Raw genomic sequence first — 21,556 nt, forward strand, 5'->3', positions numbered from 1 at the left:
CGCGCACGCCGCCCGCGCCCCGCGCCCTGCCCAGCCCGGGTCGCCGGCGCTCGCGCCCGCGGCTTAGCACTCGGTCGCCGCTCGCTTCTCGGGGCATCGCGGAAATATCGCCGCAGACGGACACAATGGCGGCGGTTGCCGCCACCGCGGCCGCCTGCAGCAGCAGCAGCAACAGCAGCGGCGGCGCCGGCACCGACGCCGCGAGCACCAGCGGATTGCAGCCGCCGCCGCCCCAGCCCGCGGCCGCCGCGCCGGCCCAGCCGCCGCCCGAGCCCCCCAGGAAGCCGCGCATGGACCCGCGGCGCCGCCAGGCTGCCCTCTCCTTCCTCACCAACATCTCGCTGGACGGCCGGCCGCCGCCGCAGGACGCGGAGTGGGGCGGCGGCGGCGAGGAGAGCGGCGCGGCCAAGGCGGGCGCCGGCAGCGCCTGCGGCGCGAGGACTCGGCTCAGCCTGGTGGCCGCCGAGCGTGGCGGCTGCAGCGCGCTCTCTGCGGCCGGCGCGGCGGCGGCAGCGTTAGCAGCTGGGTCGGGCCACTGCCTCCCGCAGCCCTCGTCGCTGCCGCCCCTGGCCCCCGGCGGCTACGCCATGCTGCCCGGCCCCGCGGCTGCCCGGGGCTTCTCGAGCTCCCTGGGCGCGGGCCGGGCATCGGGGGAGCAGTGGCCGCTGCCCCGGCCGGCGCCCATCGCCGCCTGCGCTCAGCCGCAGCAGCCCGACGGGCCCGGGGGCGCCGGGCAGGAGGAGTTAGAGGAGGACGATGCCTTTTCCAGCGTGCAGGTGCCAGCCGTTGCCTTCTTGGGCTCCGGGACCCCTGGGAGTGGGGGCGGCAGCCGGAGCCGCCTCAACTCGTTCACTCAGGGAATCCTGCCCATCGCTTTCTCCAGGCAGACCTCGCAAAACTACTGCTCCTTGGAGCAGCCGGGCCAGGGGGGCAGCACCAGCGCCTTCGAGCAGCTGCAGAGGTCCCGGTGAGTATCCTGGACGCCACCGCGCTGAACCCCGCGTCCCTCCCGGCCGGGGTCGCTCCCACCATCCCGCGCCCTGCCGGATCCCTGGGCTTCTAGCCCGAATTCCAAACCACAAGGGCACGCGAAAGAGGGAGAGTCCTCAGGGAATATGTGTTCACACGTGTGTGCATGAGCCCGGCACTCGCAGAGCAAAAGCATCTCACTCATGCGGTGGGTCCGGAGTTAGGAGTTGCGGGAGCCCACTAAAAGCGGCGCCAAAACCTCCCGTCACAAGGAAGAGATCGTGAACTTCCAGAATCCCAGTCGAGACCCAGAGACACGCTCTCCCCACGCCAGGCGAGACTTGGCGGGGCGCAGAGTCGAGCAGTGGGTCCGGCCGGCTGCTGAGCGGCGCGTGTGAGTCTAAAATTGTCGCAGACTCGCCGTGAGTCCCTCCTAAGAAGTTCCTGCCAGCACTCAGAGCATTCCTGCGTCCCAGGAAAACTTGGCGTTTTCCTAAGAGATGGAAAGACCGTCTTACATTCCCTAACACCGGGCCCTCGGGGTGGGGGACAGGGAGGAAATAGGGCTTGAGGGTTCTTTTTTCCATTCCGAGATGAATTCGCTCGAGTTAGATGAAAGCTTGTTGTATTTGCTAGCTTAAGTCATCTGCAGGTATTAGGCATCTTAGCAAACTCATGAACTGTTTGCGAATTGTTCAGGAAGTAGCTGGAGCTTCTAGCCATGTGTTCAAGGGGCCATATGTTCAAAGGACAGCTGAGAGTTAAGTCTGTGTCAGGCACTCGGCCTGGAGATTGGGAAAGGACCAGAGTGGAGGGGGATGCAGGCCTGTTCCCTGGGCGCATCCTCCCTTGTTAGTTGATAAGGCCTCCTGTGAAGTTAGTTATAGTGCTGACTCCACCTTGGCTCCGTTAGTTGAACCTCCTGGGGCCTCAGTTTCCCTTTCTGGGGTGGTACCTTGTGAACATTTTGCAGGCCTTAAGAGGAGAAGGGAGAAGATTTTCTGTTGCAGCCTCCTGTAATGCGCAGGCTTGCTCTGGCCTGAGTAAGAAGGTGGCCTATTGGAAAACTTAACTTCCTCCCCCAATAGACCAATAGGGAAGACCAAGCCGGCTCATCCAGAAGTTTCCTTGGAGTCTCTTTCTTCCCAAATGGGTGAAATCACCACCGTGCTGGGTATGTAGCATAGCAGTGTGAGTACTCGGGGGAAGCAGCCTCATGATTGCATGGATGAATTAGCAGGTGTATTCATGACGCTGGGCACAGGTGGCAGTCCGGCCCTGGCCTTTCTTGTCAGAGCACCATCTCTGCATTAGCGGGTGAGTGCCGGGCAGGGAATGCCTTCCTTTCTGGGCCAGGGGTGTGCACTCAGCAGTTTCCGAGCAGCTGGGTGTCACTGCTGGACATCACTCCCTGGCTTATAATGACTCCATAGTTTGAGTGTGAGCCCAGCTGGTCCAGAGGGTCGTGACGGGAATTGTAATAAACATACATGTTATTCTAAGTCAGTGTGTGAGGCTGGCCTGTGTCTCCTGGTAGACGGATGTGTTCCTGTGCTAAAAGCAGCTGGAGATCAGATTACCTCACACTTTGTCTCCAAGAATCTCATTTCAGGGGATGTGGAGGATGTAGTGTGTTAGTATTTGGATCCAAAGAATAGCCAGAATTTACTCTCTGATCCTGTAAATATGAGCCCCTTAGATGTTTTATTGATCTCCCCCCAACACACACGTTAGGGTGAGTTAGTATAAGATGCTTCCTTTGCTGACAGTCGCATTCATCTTCCTGCTTTGGACTTATCCATATCTGACAATGTGATAGGCATTAAAAAAAAAATACAGCTGTCAACAGAAACAGCATCAAATTTAATGTACAGAGAGAGGGAAATGGGTAAAACAGTGATTTAAGAAAGGCCTTGAAGAACTAACCTTGCCACTAGCTGTTGGAGTGGCAGTGAACTTGAAATATCCTAGGACGCTTTGTTTCCTGCGATGTGCTGCTTTTAAGAACTTTCTCAGATTCATGCTGCTTTCCTGATTGCTAGAGAGTACCGTCACCTGCCTAGACGAAGTGTGATGTAGGGCACAGACTCATTTGAATAAGGCCCAGGGCCATCTTAGAGAATGCCACTAGCTTTGTGGTGTGCCTCCCTTTAAGAACTCCTGCCAGCCTGGGTGGTTCCGTCCACTGCTGCAGGGGTGTTCTCCTGGTATGTAGATTTTCAATCAGGCTTTCCTTAGATTTGTCTCAATCCATTTAAGGAATTCTGTAGAACCTTGCTGCTCAAAGGTGTGGGTTCTTGGACCTGCAGCTTCACTGGAGCTCTTAGAAATGGAAACTCTTGGGCCCCACCCTGGATTACTTGAGTCCAAATCTGCATTTTAACAAGATCCCCCAGATGATTTATATACAAGAAGTCTGGAAAGCCTTGCCTTAGTGTCTCTGAAATCTGCCCTTTTTTTTAACGAACTTGAGATTTCACATATCGCATTTGTTATGGGTATATAAACATCAGGATTTCCTGATCTGAAATCTCGAAACCCTTTATTTTTTGCTACTTCCATTTGGACACTTGTAAAACCAATCACCATTATTGCTCGGACTTCAAACTTTGAAGTATGACCGAGAGGAAAGTTTCTGTGCCCAGGCCTTGGCACAGATATGTCGAAGGAGTGCTGACACCTTCTCTGTGCTCTGGGCTGGATATTTGACATTCATCACATATAATCCCCACAGCCACCCTCTCTGCAGATTCTTTCACAGACCCAGCGTTGACCAGGCTAGGAACGCAGATCTTTGACATCCTGCCTGGCGTCTTCCCTCTGCCACTCGACTGTGTCGCTGTGCCTTGCACACAGTAGGCAGGGATCCTTCTGGAGCTGTTGGCTGTGAATGTTTGTCCTGGGTACAGCAGGTCAGTCACAGTGGTGTGACTGCAGACTCCCTTTCTCGTCATTCCCGCACATGTAGCCCCTTTGGGGCCCCAGCTTTGCTGCTACTCACGGCTTTCCCTTCTGTTGGAGTGTCTAGGGAGCCCAGGACCGTGGGCCTCGCCGACAGGGCTCCAGCCCTGGGGAGACAACACGCTGAGCTTTGTTCTCAGGCCAGGCGTCAGGTGGGAAGCCAAAAAGGTGCTTTCTAGCTTGACACCCTGTAGTGTTTCTGTGCTTGGGCAGTGAGTGCTGCATGGGGAAGGTGTTAATAGGTGAAAGGGAGTGTAAATTTATAAGGTGTGTTTTCAGGCTTCCTTTCACTTTAAAAATTTCATCTCAGGCAGCAGCTGGCAGCAGCCCCGGCTTACTCCACTTCCGAATGGCAGACAGCGCCCAGACGTGCTAGAGTCAGGCGGGTGAAAAGATGCACGCCAGCAGGCCTGACGGGAGGGGTGCACAGTGATGGGGGTGGGTTATGGTAAAACAACATGAGAGTTTTGCTTCTTAGAGCACCTGAGATAGCATTGTCCCCTGTGAAGAGTTAGGTCTTGAATGCAAAGAGGGCGTGTGGGGCAGAAGCTTGGGTTCGAATCCCAGTGCTGCTGTATGACCCTGGGCAAGTTAATCAGCCTTTCTGGGTCTGTTTCCTCCTGAGAGCCTTGGCGGGTCTTGGACCCTTTCAAGTGCTAACTGCACTTACATTTATTATTGAGGGCTGACTGTGTGTGGGCATGTGATGGATGCTTTATATCTGGGCTTCTCAAGTGTAAATGTGTTTAGAATTACCTGGGATAAAAGGCAGATTCTGATCCCACAGGTCTGGGAGGGACCTCACTTCTACGTTTCTGACTAGTTTCCTGGACGCAAATAGGCTGCCCTTTGAGGAGGTGGATTTATGGGTACTGTGATCGCTCCTATTGTAATGCCAGAGAACCAGAGCTCTGAGATGTTGAGTAACCTGCTCAAGGTCACCCAGCGCTGGGGCAGATCTCAGGCTCGCACCCGCTGCTCTGAGACGGGGAGCTCCTGATTGCCCTCCCTCTGCATTGCCCCTCTTGGGGTGAAACCTGGGCTCATCCTCTGACTGTAGTCTCTGTCCTTACTGAAAGAAAAATGTGAGCCGACTAGGAGATCCACACCCAGAGTAAGAGGGGGATTGGACGTTTTTTCCTAAGGCTGTCACAGCTTGCTTTGTGACTTAAGGCAAGTCACTACTCTGTGCCCTGGCGGGGAGCCACCTGACCTGGCTGGATGTCAGTAGTCTGTGAAGGACTTTGATCTCCTCAGCAGTAAGCAGACCCAGCGTACTGGTGAGCCATCTTTCCAGCAACATGGATTATGGAACCAAAGCTGCAGTCGCAGGCCGGGCCAGGACGCTTACCGCACACCGGTGGAGGCCATGCCCTGCCAGGGCGGAGGCGTGGGGCCTGAGGTTCGCCCGCCGCCCTCCTCCTTGCGGGCATCAGGCCTGTGATGTGGGCAAACTCAGCGGGGGCCGTAGGTCGGAGGCCCGCTCACTGCTGGCAAGTGTCCAGAGAGGGCAGCGAGTTCCAGTGTGACCTTTGACCCTCCGGGAAGGGTGGGGGAAGCCGAAGCATGGCTCTGGGCTGTGTCCCCACAGCTGTCCCAGGAAGCTCTGCCCGCCTGGACTTTTTTCCATGGAACGAGAGTTGTGTGTAGGGAGAGGGCCAGGGGCAGGTGGCCTGGGTAAGAAAGGTGGTGAGGCCGGGTGAGGTTTCCTGTGTGGATCCCTGGATTCCGGGTCTGCCCCTGCCATGGCTGCTAACCCTGGAGGGGTCGCTTTGCCCCCTGCCTCAGTTTCCTTACGGAATAAAAGGGCTGGGACAGATGAGTGTGGTGGCTCTCCCAGGGCTGGTGCTCGGAGCATCTCAGCCCTGTGGCCCGCTGCCGAGGCCCGGCGTGTTTAGCTCAGGGATGTGTGCATAACCTAACCTTGCAATCAGAGGCAGGAGCGGAGTTAAGTGTGTCCGTGTGGCTTCAGCTGGCAGGACGTGCACTGGTGAATGAATGACGGGTTCCCTGGGTGTGAGGGAGAACTTTAAAATACCCCGTCAGCTGTGCTCCCTCTGGCAGTGGAGGTGTCACAATTGGACGGACAACTTTAGGAGGCCGTCCAGGCTGGAAGGCACTGCCCCGTGAGGCGGTCAGTCCCCAGCCATCACCGCCCCCGTGGCGGAAGAGACCTGTAGTAACCTCCTCTAGTGCAAAGGGCCTTCCAGTTTACAAAGTACTTTTGGAGACATTGATTTCAGCCCTCTAATGACACAGAGAGGTGGGAATCCAAGGTCACAGGTGGGCAATGGGTGACCTAGGTGCTTTGTTATCATCTGTCAGGTATATTGTGGAGGAAATTCTAGTATTGCGACTTAATGCCTTGTATCATTCATGCAACAAACATTGAACATAAGGAATATCAATTACGAGCTGCCGCTGTGCTAGTCACGGGAGATACAGACGTGGAACCTGGTCCTTGTCTCTGTCGGGAGACGTGTGTAAACAGGCCATTTATTCCAGTGATGAGTGCCTGGTGCCGAGTGGTGAGCCTGTTGTTTGAGCCCCGCCAGGACAGGGACACTTCATGCCCTCCCCCGTGGGACCAGGCTCAGTGCCTTCACACAGCATTTTCATCTAACAAACACATCCCAGGCATTATTCTAAGCACTTTAGGGGAATTAAGCAAGTTCGTATTTATATCGACCCTTAGCACTACTCCATCACCACCACTCTGAAGGACAGAGAGGTTTAGTTACTTGCCCAGGGTCCCTCAGCCGTACGTGGGAGCTGGTAAGCTGTGCCCTTACCCACTTCGCTCCGCCGTGCTGTGGTTTGTGAGTCAGGCTCATAAATGCTTGTCAAACTGGCTTCAGCTGAACTGGGCAGAAGAAGGTGGCGTGAGTGACCTCTCAGGGCCCTGCCTACACTGTGGTTTCCTTATTTGGGTTTCTGCGTCTCTGTCATTCCGGGAGGCCCTCCGCGTGAGAGCCCAGAGGACAGTCCAGGGTGGACGGGGACTCCTGTGACTGCAGGCTTCAGTCCCGCCCTCAGCGCCTGCCCTGCCTGCCCTCTGCTCAGCCACATCTAACTGCGTCTCGCATGCGTCTGGTGCTTTACATGCCTTCCGTGGTTCAGATCGTGGGGGACAGGAGCGTGAGCTTGGCCCCCACAGGGACTGTGTTTGTGACTCTGGCTCTGCCACTGACTTTGTGGCCAGATTCCCATCCGTGAAATGAGGATGACAAGGATCCCTCCTTCCTGGTGTGTTTCCCTTTTTGTAGACCCTCTGGGTCTCAGCATCACCCTTTCCCCTGAGCCCAGGGGTCTGCAGACTCTGTGGCCCAGGGGCCAGATTTGGCCGCTGGCTGTTTATAAATACAATTTTCTGGGAAACAGCCCTGCCTGTTCACTTCTATCTTGTCTTTGGCTGCCCAGTTGTGCTATAAGGACAGAATTGAGTAGTTGTGGCAGACACCACATGGCCCGAAAAGTCTGAACTCTTTATTCTCTGGCTGCTTACAGAAAAAGTGTGCGACCCAGCCCCAGTCCAGTGCTCTGTACCCCAGAGATGCACGCTGGTCCCCTGGCCCCTTCCTGCCCACCCTCACTGTCCTTGCCTTCTGGAGGCTTCTGTGTGGACCCACCAACCCCTTCTCCCTTGGCCGGCCAACTGAGAGACCTTTCTGAAACCCACATCCAATCCTGTCAGTTTTAAATTCCTGTTACTTTTTGTGAGGCAGCTGTGGCCACCCCCTGGCCACCACTGCACTCGCCTGCATACCCCCTCACCTGTCACCTCCATACTGGGCCAGCTTTCCAAAGGACCCCCCAGGTTCTGGCACTCTCAGGCTTTTCCACAGGAAGGGTCTCCACCACCCTCCCACAAGATACCCCTTCCTTTCAGACCTGTCCCCCTGCAGAGCCCTCGAGGCTGGCACTGAGCACGCCCTCCTGGGATTGACATGCATCCTTCCCTTGGGTCTGTACCCGCTCGCCCGCCGCTGGCCTGACACTGATCCCTCGCGGGCTGGGGGCTGCTGGCCATGGCCCCGAGGCCGGCTGTCAGCGAAATGCAGCAACTCCTTCTGAAGAGTGACCACAGACCCAGGCAAAACCAAATTTCCTGACAGCGTGAGTGAGGAAACTTGATCCCAGGGCATCAGAAAAACTTCTTAAAAATCCTTTTAGGACACCTTTCTCCCAAAGCCTCACTGGTCCTGGGGACTGATCTCCCCCGCCACCCACTCCCTGAGCCTTCTAGTCTTCTATTTGCACCCAGCAGTCCCTTCTGACCCTTTATTTGGTAAAGCCGTCCACCCACCATCTCCTTCCTCAGCTCTCCCGATTTGAGTGTTTCTGTCCCTGTCATGAGGGTGAAGTGGCAGGTTGTGTAGGTTGCACCCCTCCTCCCACCCGCCCCACCCCTGTCTGCTCCTCCCCCTTCCCCAGAGTGGGGTAACACACATGGCATCCTGAGTGCCTCTCCCGTGCTGTGTGCCTCACTGTGTCATTTCCTTTCGTTGGCATGGCAGGCCTCTGACACAGGGTTAAATCCATTTTAGAGCTGTGGGGCTGAGGTGTGGAGAGGCTGAGGACACTTGCCTAAGGCCTCCTACCTGGAACCTGGAGCTAGAACGTGAACCCTGGTTTCTGTGGCATCTAAGCTGGGTTTCTGCTGGACCCCGTGGTGTGCTCTGGCCGGCTCCTGGGAACTTTGTGAGACGACTGAGGAGGCTGTGAGCCGGCCGGTAACCTCAAGTTGGTCATGGTGCAAGTATTTACACCCCAGGAATCAGCCAGCTTTCCAAGTCAGGGCGTTTTTCCTTCCAGAGAGCTGGTTTGTCAGTACATGTACAAGGACGACACCACACCTCTTTTTGTTTCCTTCTCCCCTTGGGGGGCTGTGCAAAATGTCACCATCAGAGGAAGAGTGTTGAAAACCAGATGTTTTTATAAGAATCTGTTAATTCACCTAATTTTGTGAATTTCTCCAAGGGTCACCACCACCCATTTTCCACCTCAAAAAAAATCTGACCCCCTTAAATTTCAGCCTACATGCAATTTAAAAACCAGACTTTTCAGAGACACTGTGGGGCTCGAACAGACCGCTTAGTATTACGTGTAGGAATCATAAAATCATTAGCTATTACTCTCCTTTACAAACTATTTTTATTTTGGTTTGGTTTTTAAAAGCCTCCAAAAACATATAATCAATCGGGGTTTCCTGTGTTTTTTTCCCTTTTTGTTTGTGTTAGCATTTTGGATAATTGCACGCTAGTTTATGTTTAACGGGGTTATCATTAATGTCGTTTGGGTTTATTGCCACACACTTAGTCACAAAGACAAAAGCTTGTAAAGCAGAACATGCAAACGCTGGAAGTTTAGGACTTGGAATATCGTAATAACGTGTGTGCGTGAAAGGGGCCAGACTTGTCCCTGATGTAAAGGCCAGGGTGCACTTAAATCCAAGTTAAATTCCATGATAAATAGATGACAAACCACTCAAGAAGAGACTAATGAGGTATTCAAGAATGCAAAGATTTCTGTGTGTCTAGCACATTGATTTTTATTTTAAAGCACTTTACTCGTTTGACCCAATTACTTATAAAGCATGAATGTCTACTCTGATAGTCTTAGGAAGGGGCAGGGCGGGGGCGGGGGAGGGACTGGACGACAGGCAAAGCCTATAAAGTGTTTTTCTTAAGGACAAAATCAGCATGCTATGGGACATGGTTGATCTGAGGCTGAAAGTAGTCCTTAATGAGGTATTATGTTTTATGAAGCTGGATAAAGTTGGCTTTTGGAGGAGGAATTGTGAAGAAGGAAGATGAGATTACAAATGCCCAAGGTAACTGTGGGTAACTGAGGGATTCAATTCATCCATCACAAAATGAGCATCTGATCATGTCAGTTCTACTTGATGGTTTGGGGCTTTACGGTTTACAGAGTGCTTTCACGTATATTCGTTCATCAGGTCGTTTTAAAAAGGCAACAGGTAGCTGTTTTATGGATTAGAAAGTCAAAACCATAAAGAACTGAGTGACTTGCCCATGGCCGTGTGCTCTGTTTGTAGCACAGCCGGGATTTTGAAACCTACATTTTCTAAGTTGAGGGGTTTAACAACAAGCAAAAAACTCTCCCATAGCTACCTCATTTAAGGAAAACAAAGAACTCTATTAAGTGCTACAAAATTTTATTCTCCTTCCTTCCCCAAATCGTCCACTTGTGTATTAGTTAACCTCGAGAGAACAAAAATGATGGGGCCTCACCCACTGCAGACTTTGGGCTGGAGTCAATCAAGGTCAGGATGTTAAAGTACAAAGAAATCCTGTGCTGCAGTGTCGGCTGGCCAGCGCCTTCTCATCACGGGAGGATGCGCACTCGCATGTGATAATCTCTGGGGCAGGCCAGCAGAACCCAGGTTGGGACCCCAGTTGTGGAAAATTTTCCCAATAACGACATCTGTCTCCAAATAATAGTTTGGTGTTGGGTCCTCCCTTCCCACACCCCTGCTGCTCGGCGGCCTCAGCAAGGTGGGTGAACAGATTCAAGAGTGGGAAGACAGCTCTGGAGGCCACCAGCACCTTTTGGCCGACTCCTTGAAGCCCTCTGAGCCTCAGATCCTCCTCTGCAGAATGGGGATAAGAATCCCTGCCTTTTTGACGAGTTGCAAACGTTAAGTAAGAATGCAGCAAGATGCACCCAGCAGAGGTTCGGCCCTTAGCAGCGGATCAGTAAAACTGTAGCTGTTAATTCCACTCACAATTGCCCTGCGCCCACGCTGTCTGTCAAGAAGCAGTTGAGGAACTGACAAGGTCTGCCAGCTTGTGGGGAGGAGCGCTGTTTGCTTGGGTGGAGCTAACGTTCTGGTACACTGAGCGGCTCAGTCACTGCATTGTTTTAATTTCATAAATAGTAGGAAGGCAAAATGAGAGCAGCGGAGGAAAACAGTACCCCCCATGAGGTGCTGCGTTATGGCCCCTGTGTACACTGAAGTCTTGACAATTTCCGTTGCCAAAATAGAGGGCCCGGGGGCGGGAAGCAGGGAGGGGGAGTCACAGCCTGGCGTACCCTTAGAGCAGGGGTGAGGGTAAGAGGACAGCTGGCTAAGGGCTCCGCTGCCCCAAGGGGGCCCTCTGTGACCCGTCAGGGCGCATGTGAGGGGAGCGCTACCTGCAAAGACAATTCTGGAAGGTGCACCTTTGCTCACTCCCTCCTCAGAAGCCATGGCCCTCGTTCTGTGGTCACTGTGCTGCCTGTTCTGCTTCCTTTTCTGAGCTGGATACCCCCATGTGTGAGGGGCCTTGGGGGACCCCGGGGTTCACATGGCCATGACCATGGAGTCAGTTGTATGCCACTGGTGCCTTGGCCTCACCTTTCCCCCCCAGTTTCCCTCCCTGCTCACAGGTCCCTTTGCACGTGGCCCCCTCGCTTCTCTTTGAACCCCTGGTTAGAAGGAGCTGGGGCTTTGCCCAGGGCTCCCCATGTAGCCGCTGGGCATTGGGTCAGCAGCACCCCACATGCCTCTATGAACAGTGCGGCCAGTGCCCGCCTCCCAGAAGAGAAGGGGAATTCCAGCCCAAGGCAGCTGGGCTCCTGGGCAGGAGGAGCAGTCGGGGCCCACCATGCCTACAGTGAGGGCTGCGGCCGTGCTGGAGATGGCCCATGATCCGGGCCTGAAGGTGGGCACAGTGGCGCAGGACGCCACTGTGTTACAGAGGTGAGTTTCATTTCAGAGAAAGGACGGAGGCTTGTGAGCAGAGCTGGATTTTTGAAAACTGGAGGCAGGTTGGGTAGAGGAGGGAGACCAGAGCAGTGTTTTTTGTTTTTAATCCTTTTGGCATGCTAGTTGTCGCCTCAGAAAGATGAACTTGTACACATCCAAAATTTTCTGTTCTGGGGGTTCATCTACTTTTACACATGTAGAATTTTAGAAAGAGTTTCAGAGGGTTCACGGATGCTTGGGGATTTCTCCCTAAGGGAGGGAGGTCAGCAACGAGGCTGGTGTAGGAGTCCCAGAGAAGGGTGGCGGCCTGGACACAAAGGCAGCTCAGAGGCCTGCAGCTGTCACTAACATGTGATGCCAGCTGTCACTGTGGTGCTCAGTAACCACACAGATTTGGGGCATGGCCCTCAGTGGCACCACTCCCTGTGGTCCCTGAAGTCTTTTGGGTCACCCATCTCTGCAGCTCTTGTGTGTGTACTGGGTTGAATAGTGTCCTCCAAAATTCATGTCCACCTGGAACCTCAGAATGTGACCTTATTTGGAAATAGGGTCTTTGCAGATATATAAGGAGTTAAGATGAGGTCATACTGGAGTAGGGTGGGCCCTAAAGTCAATGACCAGTGTCCTCATAAGACAGCCTCGTGAGCACACACAGGCACAGAGAGAGGAACACCATGTCAAGACGGAAACGGAGATCAGAGTGATGCATCTACACATGGGCCCCAACTTAGGATGGTTTGTCTTACGACTTTTCGACTTGACAGTGATGCAAAAGTGATATGCATTCAGTAGAAAGCATACTGTGAATTCTGAATTTTGACCTTTTCCCGGGCTAGTGATGTGTGTTGCAATCCTCTCTCGTGATGCTGGGCAGCGGCAGTCCGCCGTGCGATCACGAGGGTGAACAACCCGTAAACTTACCACCATTCTGTACCCATCCACCCATTCTGTTTCTCACTTTCACTGCAGTATTCAATAAGTTACCTGAGCTGTTCAACACTGCGTTATAACATAGGCTCTGTGTTAGATGACTTCACCCAAGTGTAGGCTGACGTAAGAGCTCTGAGCTCATTGAAGGTAGGCGAGGCTGAGCCATGATGTTCAGTAGGTCAGGCGTATTAAATGCATCTTCGACTTATGGTGTTTTCAACTTACGATGGGTTTATTGGGACATAACCGCATCATAAGTCCAGGAAGATCTGTATGTGACAGGGGATGTCGAGGTTTGCTGGCAACTACCAGCGGTGGAAGAAGCAAGGAAGGACTCTTCCCCTGGAGCCTCCAGAAGGAACCAACCCTACTGACACCTTAGTTTTGGACTTCCAGCCTCCTGAACTGCGAGAGAATAAATTTCTGTCCTTCGAAGGCCCCCAGTTTTTGGTAATGGTTACAGCAGATAACATGTTTTTGAGGGAGAGAAAGCCTAAACTTGATGCTGAGCACTTCTGTTTTTTGGTCCAGTCTTTGGCGTGGCTGTAGACCGGCTGCCCTCAGCATGTGGCCCCTGGACCAGCAGTAGCAGCAGCACCTGGGAGCTTGTTGGAAATGCCATTTCCCGGGCTCCACTCCGGGCCTGCTGTCTTGGAAGCTCTGGGGTGGGCCCAGCAGTCGGCTCTGCAGGCCTCCAGGTGCGTCGGGGGCCCACTCAGGTTTGGGGACAATTGCCATAGACGAAGCCTCGTGTGCCTCAGGCTTTATTGTGCCTCCCGGAAGATGTAAACAGTGTCTGCTGTTACATGAAATATTTTTATTTTGCTTCAAGATGTTTGCTCTAGAGCCAATCAGTGGAAGTTATCTCCTGAGGGGAGGCTCTGCCGAGAGCCCTGGGGATGCAGATTTGGGGCGCCTCGTGACCATTCAGCTTCGTCTCTCCTTTTCTGACCCCCACAGCCACACCATTGAGCCGGTGAACCTCTTCTAGACGTGGCTCCAATGACTTCTGTTCACGTTAGCTTTCCTTCCTCCTGCCTGGTGGATCTCTGCTCTCATTTGCCTCCTGAACATTTTATATTTACTTCTGTTTTAAGGTCTTAACAGTTTTTTCAAAGTATTCAAACAGGTGTGTTGAAAGCCTTCTGCCACGTGCTGAGGACGGGGGATGTGGTGGGACACCAGAGGGGGCAGTCTGTGCCATCACAGAGCTTAGTGTCTAGTGTGGGGGGTGGGGAAAGGCGACCGGACAGAACTACACATAATCCTGAAGAATGCCGTGGAGGGAGCCGTGAGGCCTGCGAGTGTCTGTGAGGCACAGTGGCCGGGAAAGGCCTTTCTGACCTGAGGAGTGAGAAAGTAGTTACCCTCCTAAGATGGGACGTGCGCTTCAGGGATTGGGGGCCCTGAGATGGGGACACGCTTGACGTGTTTCAGGAAGGGAAGGAAGGCCTGGGAATGTGGAGGATGGTGAACCAGGGGCCAGAGGGAGCTGAGGCCCCAGAATTGGGCAGAGGCCACACTACGCCAGGTCTTGTAGAACATGGTGGCACGTTCTCACTGTGTAGTAACCATTGTAACTGCCCTTGGAAGCTGCTGGAGACTGTTACCTGGGGAGCCGCGTGGCTTACCGTTCCAGGTCCTGCTGAGGGCCATGTGGCGAGTGGATTGAAAGAGGACAGGCGTGGATGTGGGGAGCCATTTGTGAGCCTCTGGCCTCCAGCGAGTGTCCAGTAGCCTGAACTAGGGGGGAGGTGGAGAGTGGTGACGGGCTCGAGCTACATTTTGGAGATAGGGTTGACGGAATTGTGGGTGACTTGGGCGGGCCCTGCCATCAGGAGAGAGACGAGGGTGTAAGACTGCAGCTATGCTGTGTGTTAGAGAGGGGAGGTCCTTGGTCCTGTCGAAGCCTCTTTCACAGGGTTGTGGTGCATCAGTCTGGCCTCTGGAGGTGACTGCTGAGGTCTAAAGGTTGACCCAGGGCTGGGAGGTCTGGTCAGACGCAGGACTAGCCTGGGCAGGCGGGAAGGAGCAGCCAGCCCGGGAGGAAGTGGACGAAGGGCGGTGTGTCTGGAGCACAGAGAGCGCGGAGGAGAGTGGGTAAAACCGGGGCCGGGTTGGGGATTTGGGTCTTCATCGTGAGAGTGGTGGGAAGCCATCAGAGGGTTTTCGGCCAGGTGGAATCAGAATGAGACTTGTGTTTTGAAATGATTGTGCTGGCCGCAGTGTGGAAGGACAGTTAGACCCGGGAAGCCGCAGATGGCAGGAAGCCAGAGCGCCTATCGCTGTGGTCCAGGCAGGAGGGTGGTGGGGATGGGGGCGGAGGAAGTGGGCGGATTCCACAGAGACGTAGGAGGTAACAGACTGGACTTGGAGGTGGATTGGCTGTGAAAGTGGGGGGAGACAGAGGCATCAAGGGAGACCCCTTGGTTTCTAGAGTGTGGACTGATTGATGGCAGTGCTGTCCCTGTGACAGGGAGGAAGGTGTGGACATAATCCAATGCTATGAGTTTAAAAAACACTACCTAGGGAGGCCAGCCCGGTGGCATAGTGGTTGGGTCTGCACACTCCACTTTGGCAACCTGGCATTCGTGGGTTCGGATCCTGGGCACAGACCTACACACTGCTCGTCGAGCCATGCTGTGGCGGCATCCCACAAACAGAACAGAGGAGGATTGGCATAGATGTTAGCTCAGTGACAGTTTTCCTCAAGCAAAAAGAGGAAGATCGGCAACAGATGTTAGCTCGGGGCCAATCTTCCTCACCAAAAAAAAAAAAAAAAAAAAAAACCTCACCTAGAAAAAGAATTATAGAACTCAAGATGACCCTATTTCTTCTCATTGCCTTTATTTATTTTTTTTCCCTAATCTTATACCTTTACTCTCCAGAAAGCTTGAGGTGACACGTCTGGAGGGTCATAAATAACTTTTTGATTGAGGATGTGCATATGGATATTTTCCTTTTTCTTCCAAAGTGGAGAAGGATGTTTATGCTTAAAGAGAGATCATCTAGAGTTTTATGCTCATTTCCAAGTTTTTTGCCCTAGAAATTCTAATATTGCCTTTAATGGTAAATATTAAGCATATCAATTTCAAAAAAACACCCCAAATCAGACTTTATTCATTTAACTTAAAGATACATAATTTCTTCTTCTTTTTTTCTTTTTTTTTTTTTTTTTTTGGTGAGGAAGATTCGCCCTGAGCTAACATGCATTGCCAATCTTCCTCTTTTTTTGCTTGAGGAGGATTAGCCCTGAGCTAACATCTGTGCCAATCCTCCTCTATCTTGTATGCAGGATGCCTCCACAGCATGGCTCATGGGTGGAGCAGGTCTGCACTGGGGATCTGCACACGTGAACCTGGGCTGTCAAAGTGGAGTGTGTGGAACTGTAACCACTCAGCCATGTGGCCGGCCCCACATAATTTCTTTGTATTAAAGCAAAAGATATCCTTGAGTGAGATCAGGAGATGTTTCCAACAATTCCTAGTTCAGCTTGCACATATTTGCACTAATTACCAGGTGCTAAAGTCTGAGTGATCGCGAATGTGGGGAATAAAGATATGTTCTCCAAGAGAAAAAAGAAAAGGTGCTTTTGCAAAATGGCAGAAACTGAACCCCTCCCCAGCGTCTGGCTGCCTTTGTCCTTGTCTGTGATTCAAAGTAAGGCTGGGGTGCAGTCTTGATATTTCAGCAGCAGTCGCTACCTTTAGTTTTGTTTTGTTGGTGGTTTTCATAATAATGGCACGCTCTTTGCACGCGAACATCGTGAGCTGGCGCCATATGGAAATCGCTTCACATCCCAGATCTGCCGTTTCCTCGGTGTGACCTTCGGCACATTCCGTGATCTCCGTGAGCCTCTTTTCTCATCTGTGAAGACGGGAAATAACATTTAATGATCAGATACCTCGTGGTATAACTGCTGGGATTAAATCCGATGATTTCTGTGAAGCGCTTAGCCCGGTGCCTGGCACACAGTAGGTAGTTCCCAGGGCTACCTGGTGTGATCGTCACATCCCAGATGCTCTCTGCTGGTGCTGGCCATGTTCCGTAGGGGCTGTCACCACGCAAACGAGGGAATTGAGCTCTTGGGCATTTACTTTTCTTCGCCAAGTCACGTAGGGCTTGGCAGAGCGGGGACCCTGTCTAACCCTAAACACCCTATTCCTGCCACTGCGCTTTATTGCCTTCGACATGCGTAATGTTGCAGCTAAACAAGTTTTGTGACCTTCTTAGGCAAGACGGGTTCTGTTTTAGGATCCAGGTGGTGCTTCTTCACACTCGCCCTGTCTAAGAATATATGCCGATGTTGGTGTCGTTTACCTGTCCAGCGCGTGTGTGGCTGTGTCGGTGGGGAGCTGCCATGTGTGTACAGAGCGACTAAACCGGATTGTTTATTTCACCCTGTTTGCTCCAAACACAAGTGAACAACTGAGGCCAGGCAGATTGGAAGAGATGGGAATGATATATTTCAGTCCAGTTGTCCAACCTGGATACACCCTCCCTGGAAGTGGCGTTTCACAGAGCTGGAAAGAATTTAGCCCGAAGAGCTTATTAAGAGGTGTGATAGTCGCTATGTGTAACTTCACTTCTTTTGGTGCCAGGAAAATAAAAGTCATGACTGGAATATAAGGAAACGGATAAGATATGTGCAGGCTGGTGAAATCTGGAATAAAAAAATATTTACATGGGAGTTCAGCTTTGATTTTATATTGTCACAAATTGATGCCAGATGCCTGCCTTTCAGACAGACTTCCGAGCTGATCCGAGAGTGTGAGTTGGAAAACAAATCACTTTGCCATTTGGAATGCTGATTGATATTTTAGAAGTTTCTTTTTGTTTTCAAAGGGAAAATAATGCATATTACAGGCCTAGCAAACAGAACTTTTATAAATGGCCATTAACAGAAGAAGCTCAAGGGAGGAAGTCTCCAGTTTCTTTTTATAACCCTGGCAGAAGTAATTGAGGTGACATTTTATTGGCATTGGCGTCTCCCACTTGCACTGGGAGGTAGTTACCTTGTGTAGCCATGTCCAGAGCTAGTAGCTTCATTTCCATTTTCCTTCACCCTCGGGTCAGAGGAGAAACATAAGAGTACCTCATCCAGGGCATCTGGCCTCCTGTGGTCTCCACGTGGCAGGACCCCAGGCTCATGAGGTGGCTTGCACATTTTCCCTTATGGTTTGAAAAAGTGTCTTTTAGTTTTGAGTCTTAGGTTTGGCCTCAATAGTGTTCCTTTATCCTACAGGCCGTTTTTCTTGCTGGCATTTGCATGACTCATAAAATGAGTTTGACTAGCCTGACGCCTCTGCCGTGTTCCTTGAATGCTCTTTAAAAGGTGCTGCTGTGTAAGAATGTATGCTGACTTTCCCATTTGAGGTGTTGGAGGGCCGCCCAGACGGCCAGGAGAGCTGAGTCCGACTTCTGGATGCTATCAGACTTTGGTCAGAATCCCTCTCTGAGGCTCAGCCTCGAAGCTGGGTGGTCTGCGGATCGCTGGAGTGGAGTGGAGTGAGGTCGCTTCACGGCCCCAAGATGGGCCTTGGTATTTCCTATAGCAGCCAGGCTGTAGACTTTCAGATGGACGAGAAGGGACCTCAAAGAGGCCAGGAGAGGTGAGGCCGCCATGCACTCTTTGAGCTCCATGTACGTGGGGATGAAAGGATGAGGGTCCTCGCCCCTGCTCACTGGGGCTAACACTGGCCAAAGGCTTCCTGGCTGTGCACGGAGCCCCTGAGGGTGCCCACACTGCTCCAGGTGCTTGTCCATCTCCTCCGTGGGGCTCAGCGTCTGGACTTTCACCTCCTGTGTCAGCTGCCTCTACTCTTAAGGGAGCGAATCTGTATTATTAAATTTTTAGCTTCTAAAGTCAGTTCTCATTACTCGCAGTAGTTATGTTCTGTAAAGTCCCCATGAACTCTGAATTAGCTGCTCACACGGAATATGAGCCATCGCTCCAGGGGAGGGGCAGGGCTGGTTCCTGCGAGCACCGGGTCACGTTTCCCTCATCCAGTCAGTGCATGGCTGTGCCGTATGTGTGTGTCTGTTTGAAGATGCCTCCTTTGTATATATCGTCATTTCATCCACACGGCACTCAGGGCCGGCAGTGACTCACGCCCGAGCGAGGCTTCCCTCACACACGTGTTTCTTGTTGTGCATCTTCGCAGCACTAGCCGGCCCTTCAGGGCTTTGCCTGGGGGCCATTTTAAGCAGCAAAATCACCAAGAAAACACAAAAATGCAAAAAATGTGGCACTAAAGGTACCATGAAAAGGACACTTGTTTACAGTAAGAGAGCAGAAACAAGGAGGGGGCCTTGCCTCGTCACCTCCGCTGCTGAAACTTTCCTCCCGCTCTGCGTGTGCACACGCCCATGAGCGACTGGGAAAGCAGGTAAGTGTGGATTTGGGGTTGCAAATAAATTTTAGCAAGAAGGCGAATTCACAGCTGCGGAATCTGCAAATAATGAGACTCGAGGGTCCTTTACTCAGTTGTTCATTAAGTTCATGCATGTGTTGGAGGCTTCCCGAGGCTGAGAGGTCTTGGAAGGAAGGCATCTGTTTTCTGTTTTACAAAGGACTGCCCCATCCATTCTCCTATCTATTCCTGAGAACACCCTTGGGGGGTAAGGGCTGGCTTCATTTTCTTCCCTTTATTGGTGAGGAAACCGAGAACCAGAGAGCTCATGACCCAGGGTCCCAGCAGAAAGTGGACTGACTTTCTGGCACTGAATGCCGTTTTCTTCCCACTGTGCTGGGCAGGCGGGTGTAGTTACAATAGGACGAGAGCTTTAAACCGTAGAATTTGAATGCTGATATCATATTTTAATACCATTTTAAAAGTTGTCTTCCTAATCGTTTCTCTACAATTTAATTCGATAAGGCGGCACAGCACCATGACTGAGCATAAGTTCTGGAGCCAGGCTGAGATTGGAATCCTGGCCTTGCTGCTCCCTACCTTTGTGCCTTTGGGCAATTTATAAACAAAGTAAAAACTTTCTGACTCTGGTTTCCTTATTTGTAAAATAAAGATAGTATTAACACCCAGTGTGTGGGGTTAGTGTGAGAATTATGTGAATTAATGCATATTCAGTGCTTAGATCTGTACCCGGCACACTGTAGACCCTTGGTGTGCATTAGCCATGATCATCTTTTAGCATTTTATATACATATATATATATATATATATATAATTTATCATTGTATTTAGTGATAGGTGCTTGGGAAATGCATGTCAAGTCAATCAATGATGACCCTAAAAATTAGGCAGATGGTAAAATATGGTGGTAATTGCATGGCCCAGAGCCAAGAGGAGATTTTGCAATTTTCTAGTCCTTTTGATCCATTTGGGTCACACACAGTTCAGACCTGGAAAATCTGTTTTAGAGCTTTATTTATCCAGCTTGACTGTCAGCAGTCCGCAGATTAAACAGACTTTTGTCACGTCTGTGTCATTTTTGATGAGTGGACAGCTAATCAGATGAGCAAATATTAGTGGGCACCTGCTGGGTGCCAGGCAACCTGCTGAGTTTAATAGTCCCGCCTGTGAACGTTCAAGTAATAGAGACAAGAATAGGAGACGTCACAAAGCAGAGCATAATTCAGGCATGTAAAGAACAAATTTCTGTGTCGCCCCAAAACCTCCATCTTTACAGCTGCTAAAGTGTATTTAAAACTGCCCGAGTTTTCCCTCCCTTCCTTCTGCTCTTCAGCATCTGGTAGAGATGTTAGTAAAAAGCAGTGGTGTGCCCCACGGGGATGGGGAGACCACATTGGGTAGAGGGTCCCCAAACACAGTCATCCCCGGACCCATCAGACGGGTACCTTTCTAACAGACCTCAGGTGGCGAGCCCTTGGTAATGCCTTTCACATCACCAGCAGGAGATAACTACAGAGCACGCGGACTTGTTTCCACATCTTTAGAAGTATGAGATGGTAATAATTTGGAAAGTCGATTCTTTTTCTTGTCTCTGGAAGCCCCACTCTTCAGCAGTCAGGTTACTTTCTGCATTTCTTCATCCCTCTGTGGACCCAGACCTCACAGTTGAATGGCACAAAATTAATCTGTTTAGGGGGAAGAGCAGCAGATTGTGGGAGCAATGCAGGAAATTCCCATTTGCTCTCTAGAAACCAAGTTTTGAACTTTCCAGCCCTTGGGGGGCAAGGAAGGGCTCTCTGTTATTTGCTTACAAAAAATTACACACCTAAATTCTTAGTTGTCCTATTATCTAATATTAAACTTTGCATTGCCTAACCTGCTTGCATTTATCATATAAGCTCGCTAGAGTTCTCTTGTTAGAAAACTCCTATTTCCCTAGCAGGAAAGGGCACCTTTCCTAGGAGCAAGTATTTCGTGACACGATTTAAGTACATCTTTTGCCCTAGATGGTTTTTTCTACTGTCTACACTTTTTATCAACAAACAAGTGATTCTTTCTTCCGCATCTGTGTTTATTTAGCCCGAGGCAGCGATACAAGAGACATTGCTCAGTAGATTTCAGTCAGATGAGCCTGGTTGTGGGAGCTTATAAAAGACATCTGTGTATATTTAAAAATAAATAATTAAAATGCATGCACAGACAAAAGGTTGTTGCTCCTAGCGAGATTAAAATTAGTCTCCTGTTACAGAGGCTCTTTATATTTTTCTCAAAAGAACTTATGATTTTTTTTTTCATTTTATCTACAGATAAAAATCTAGGTAGAGAAAATGATAAAGGTTTGATTTTTTTTCTTTTTTTCTGACTCCGTCAAGTTACACAGTTAGAATATCCCCACATGGCACCAGACTCCCCTGTCTGGAGAATCGTCAGGCGATTTGTCTGTGACTACTCTGAAATTACCCAAATAAGATAAAGTCCGCCCAAGCCAGGACTTTCAAAAAGCTGTGCTGATTTCCAAATAGCTGTTTTGATAGAGGATAGATTCCTAGAGTTTTGATTGAGAAATGAGAAAAGACGGGCAAGTCAGCCTCCGGCTTTCTTTTGTAAGACC

At 51.3% G+C, this 21,556-nt stretch overlaps 1 protein-coding gene across 1 annotated transcript in view; it reads left to right on the top strand.

Moving 5' to 3' along the window:
- The first annotated feature begins 6 nt into the window (after window positions 1–6).
- Window positions 7–21,556, top strand: part of CABLES1 (Cdk5 and Abl enzyme substrate 1) — a 107,346-nt gene continuing 85,796 nt past the window's right edge. Inside the window, exon 1 of the mRNA XM_046671607.1 lies at window positions 7–967. Within this exon, the coding sequence (XP_046527563.1) occupies window positions 126–967 (842 nt within the window). The 5' untranslated portion in view covers window positions 7–125. The remainder of the gene's footprint in view (window positions 968–21,556) is intronic.

The sequence above is a fragment of the Equus quagga genome, chromosome 9 (genome assembly GCF_021613505.1).
Source record: "Equus quagga isolate Etosha38 chromosome 9, UCLA_HA_Equagga_1.0, whole genome shotgun sequence".
Lineage (NCBI taxonomy): Eukaryota > Metazoa > Chordata > Mammalia > Perissodactyla > Equidae > Equus > Equus quagga.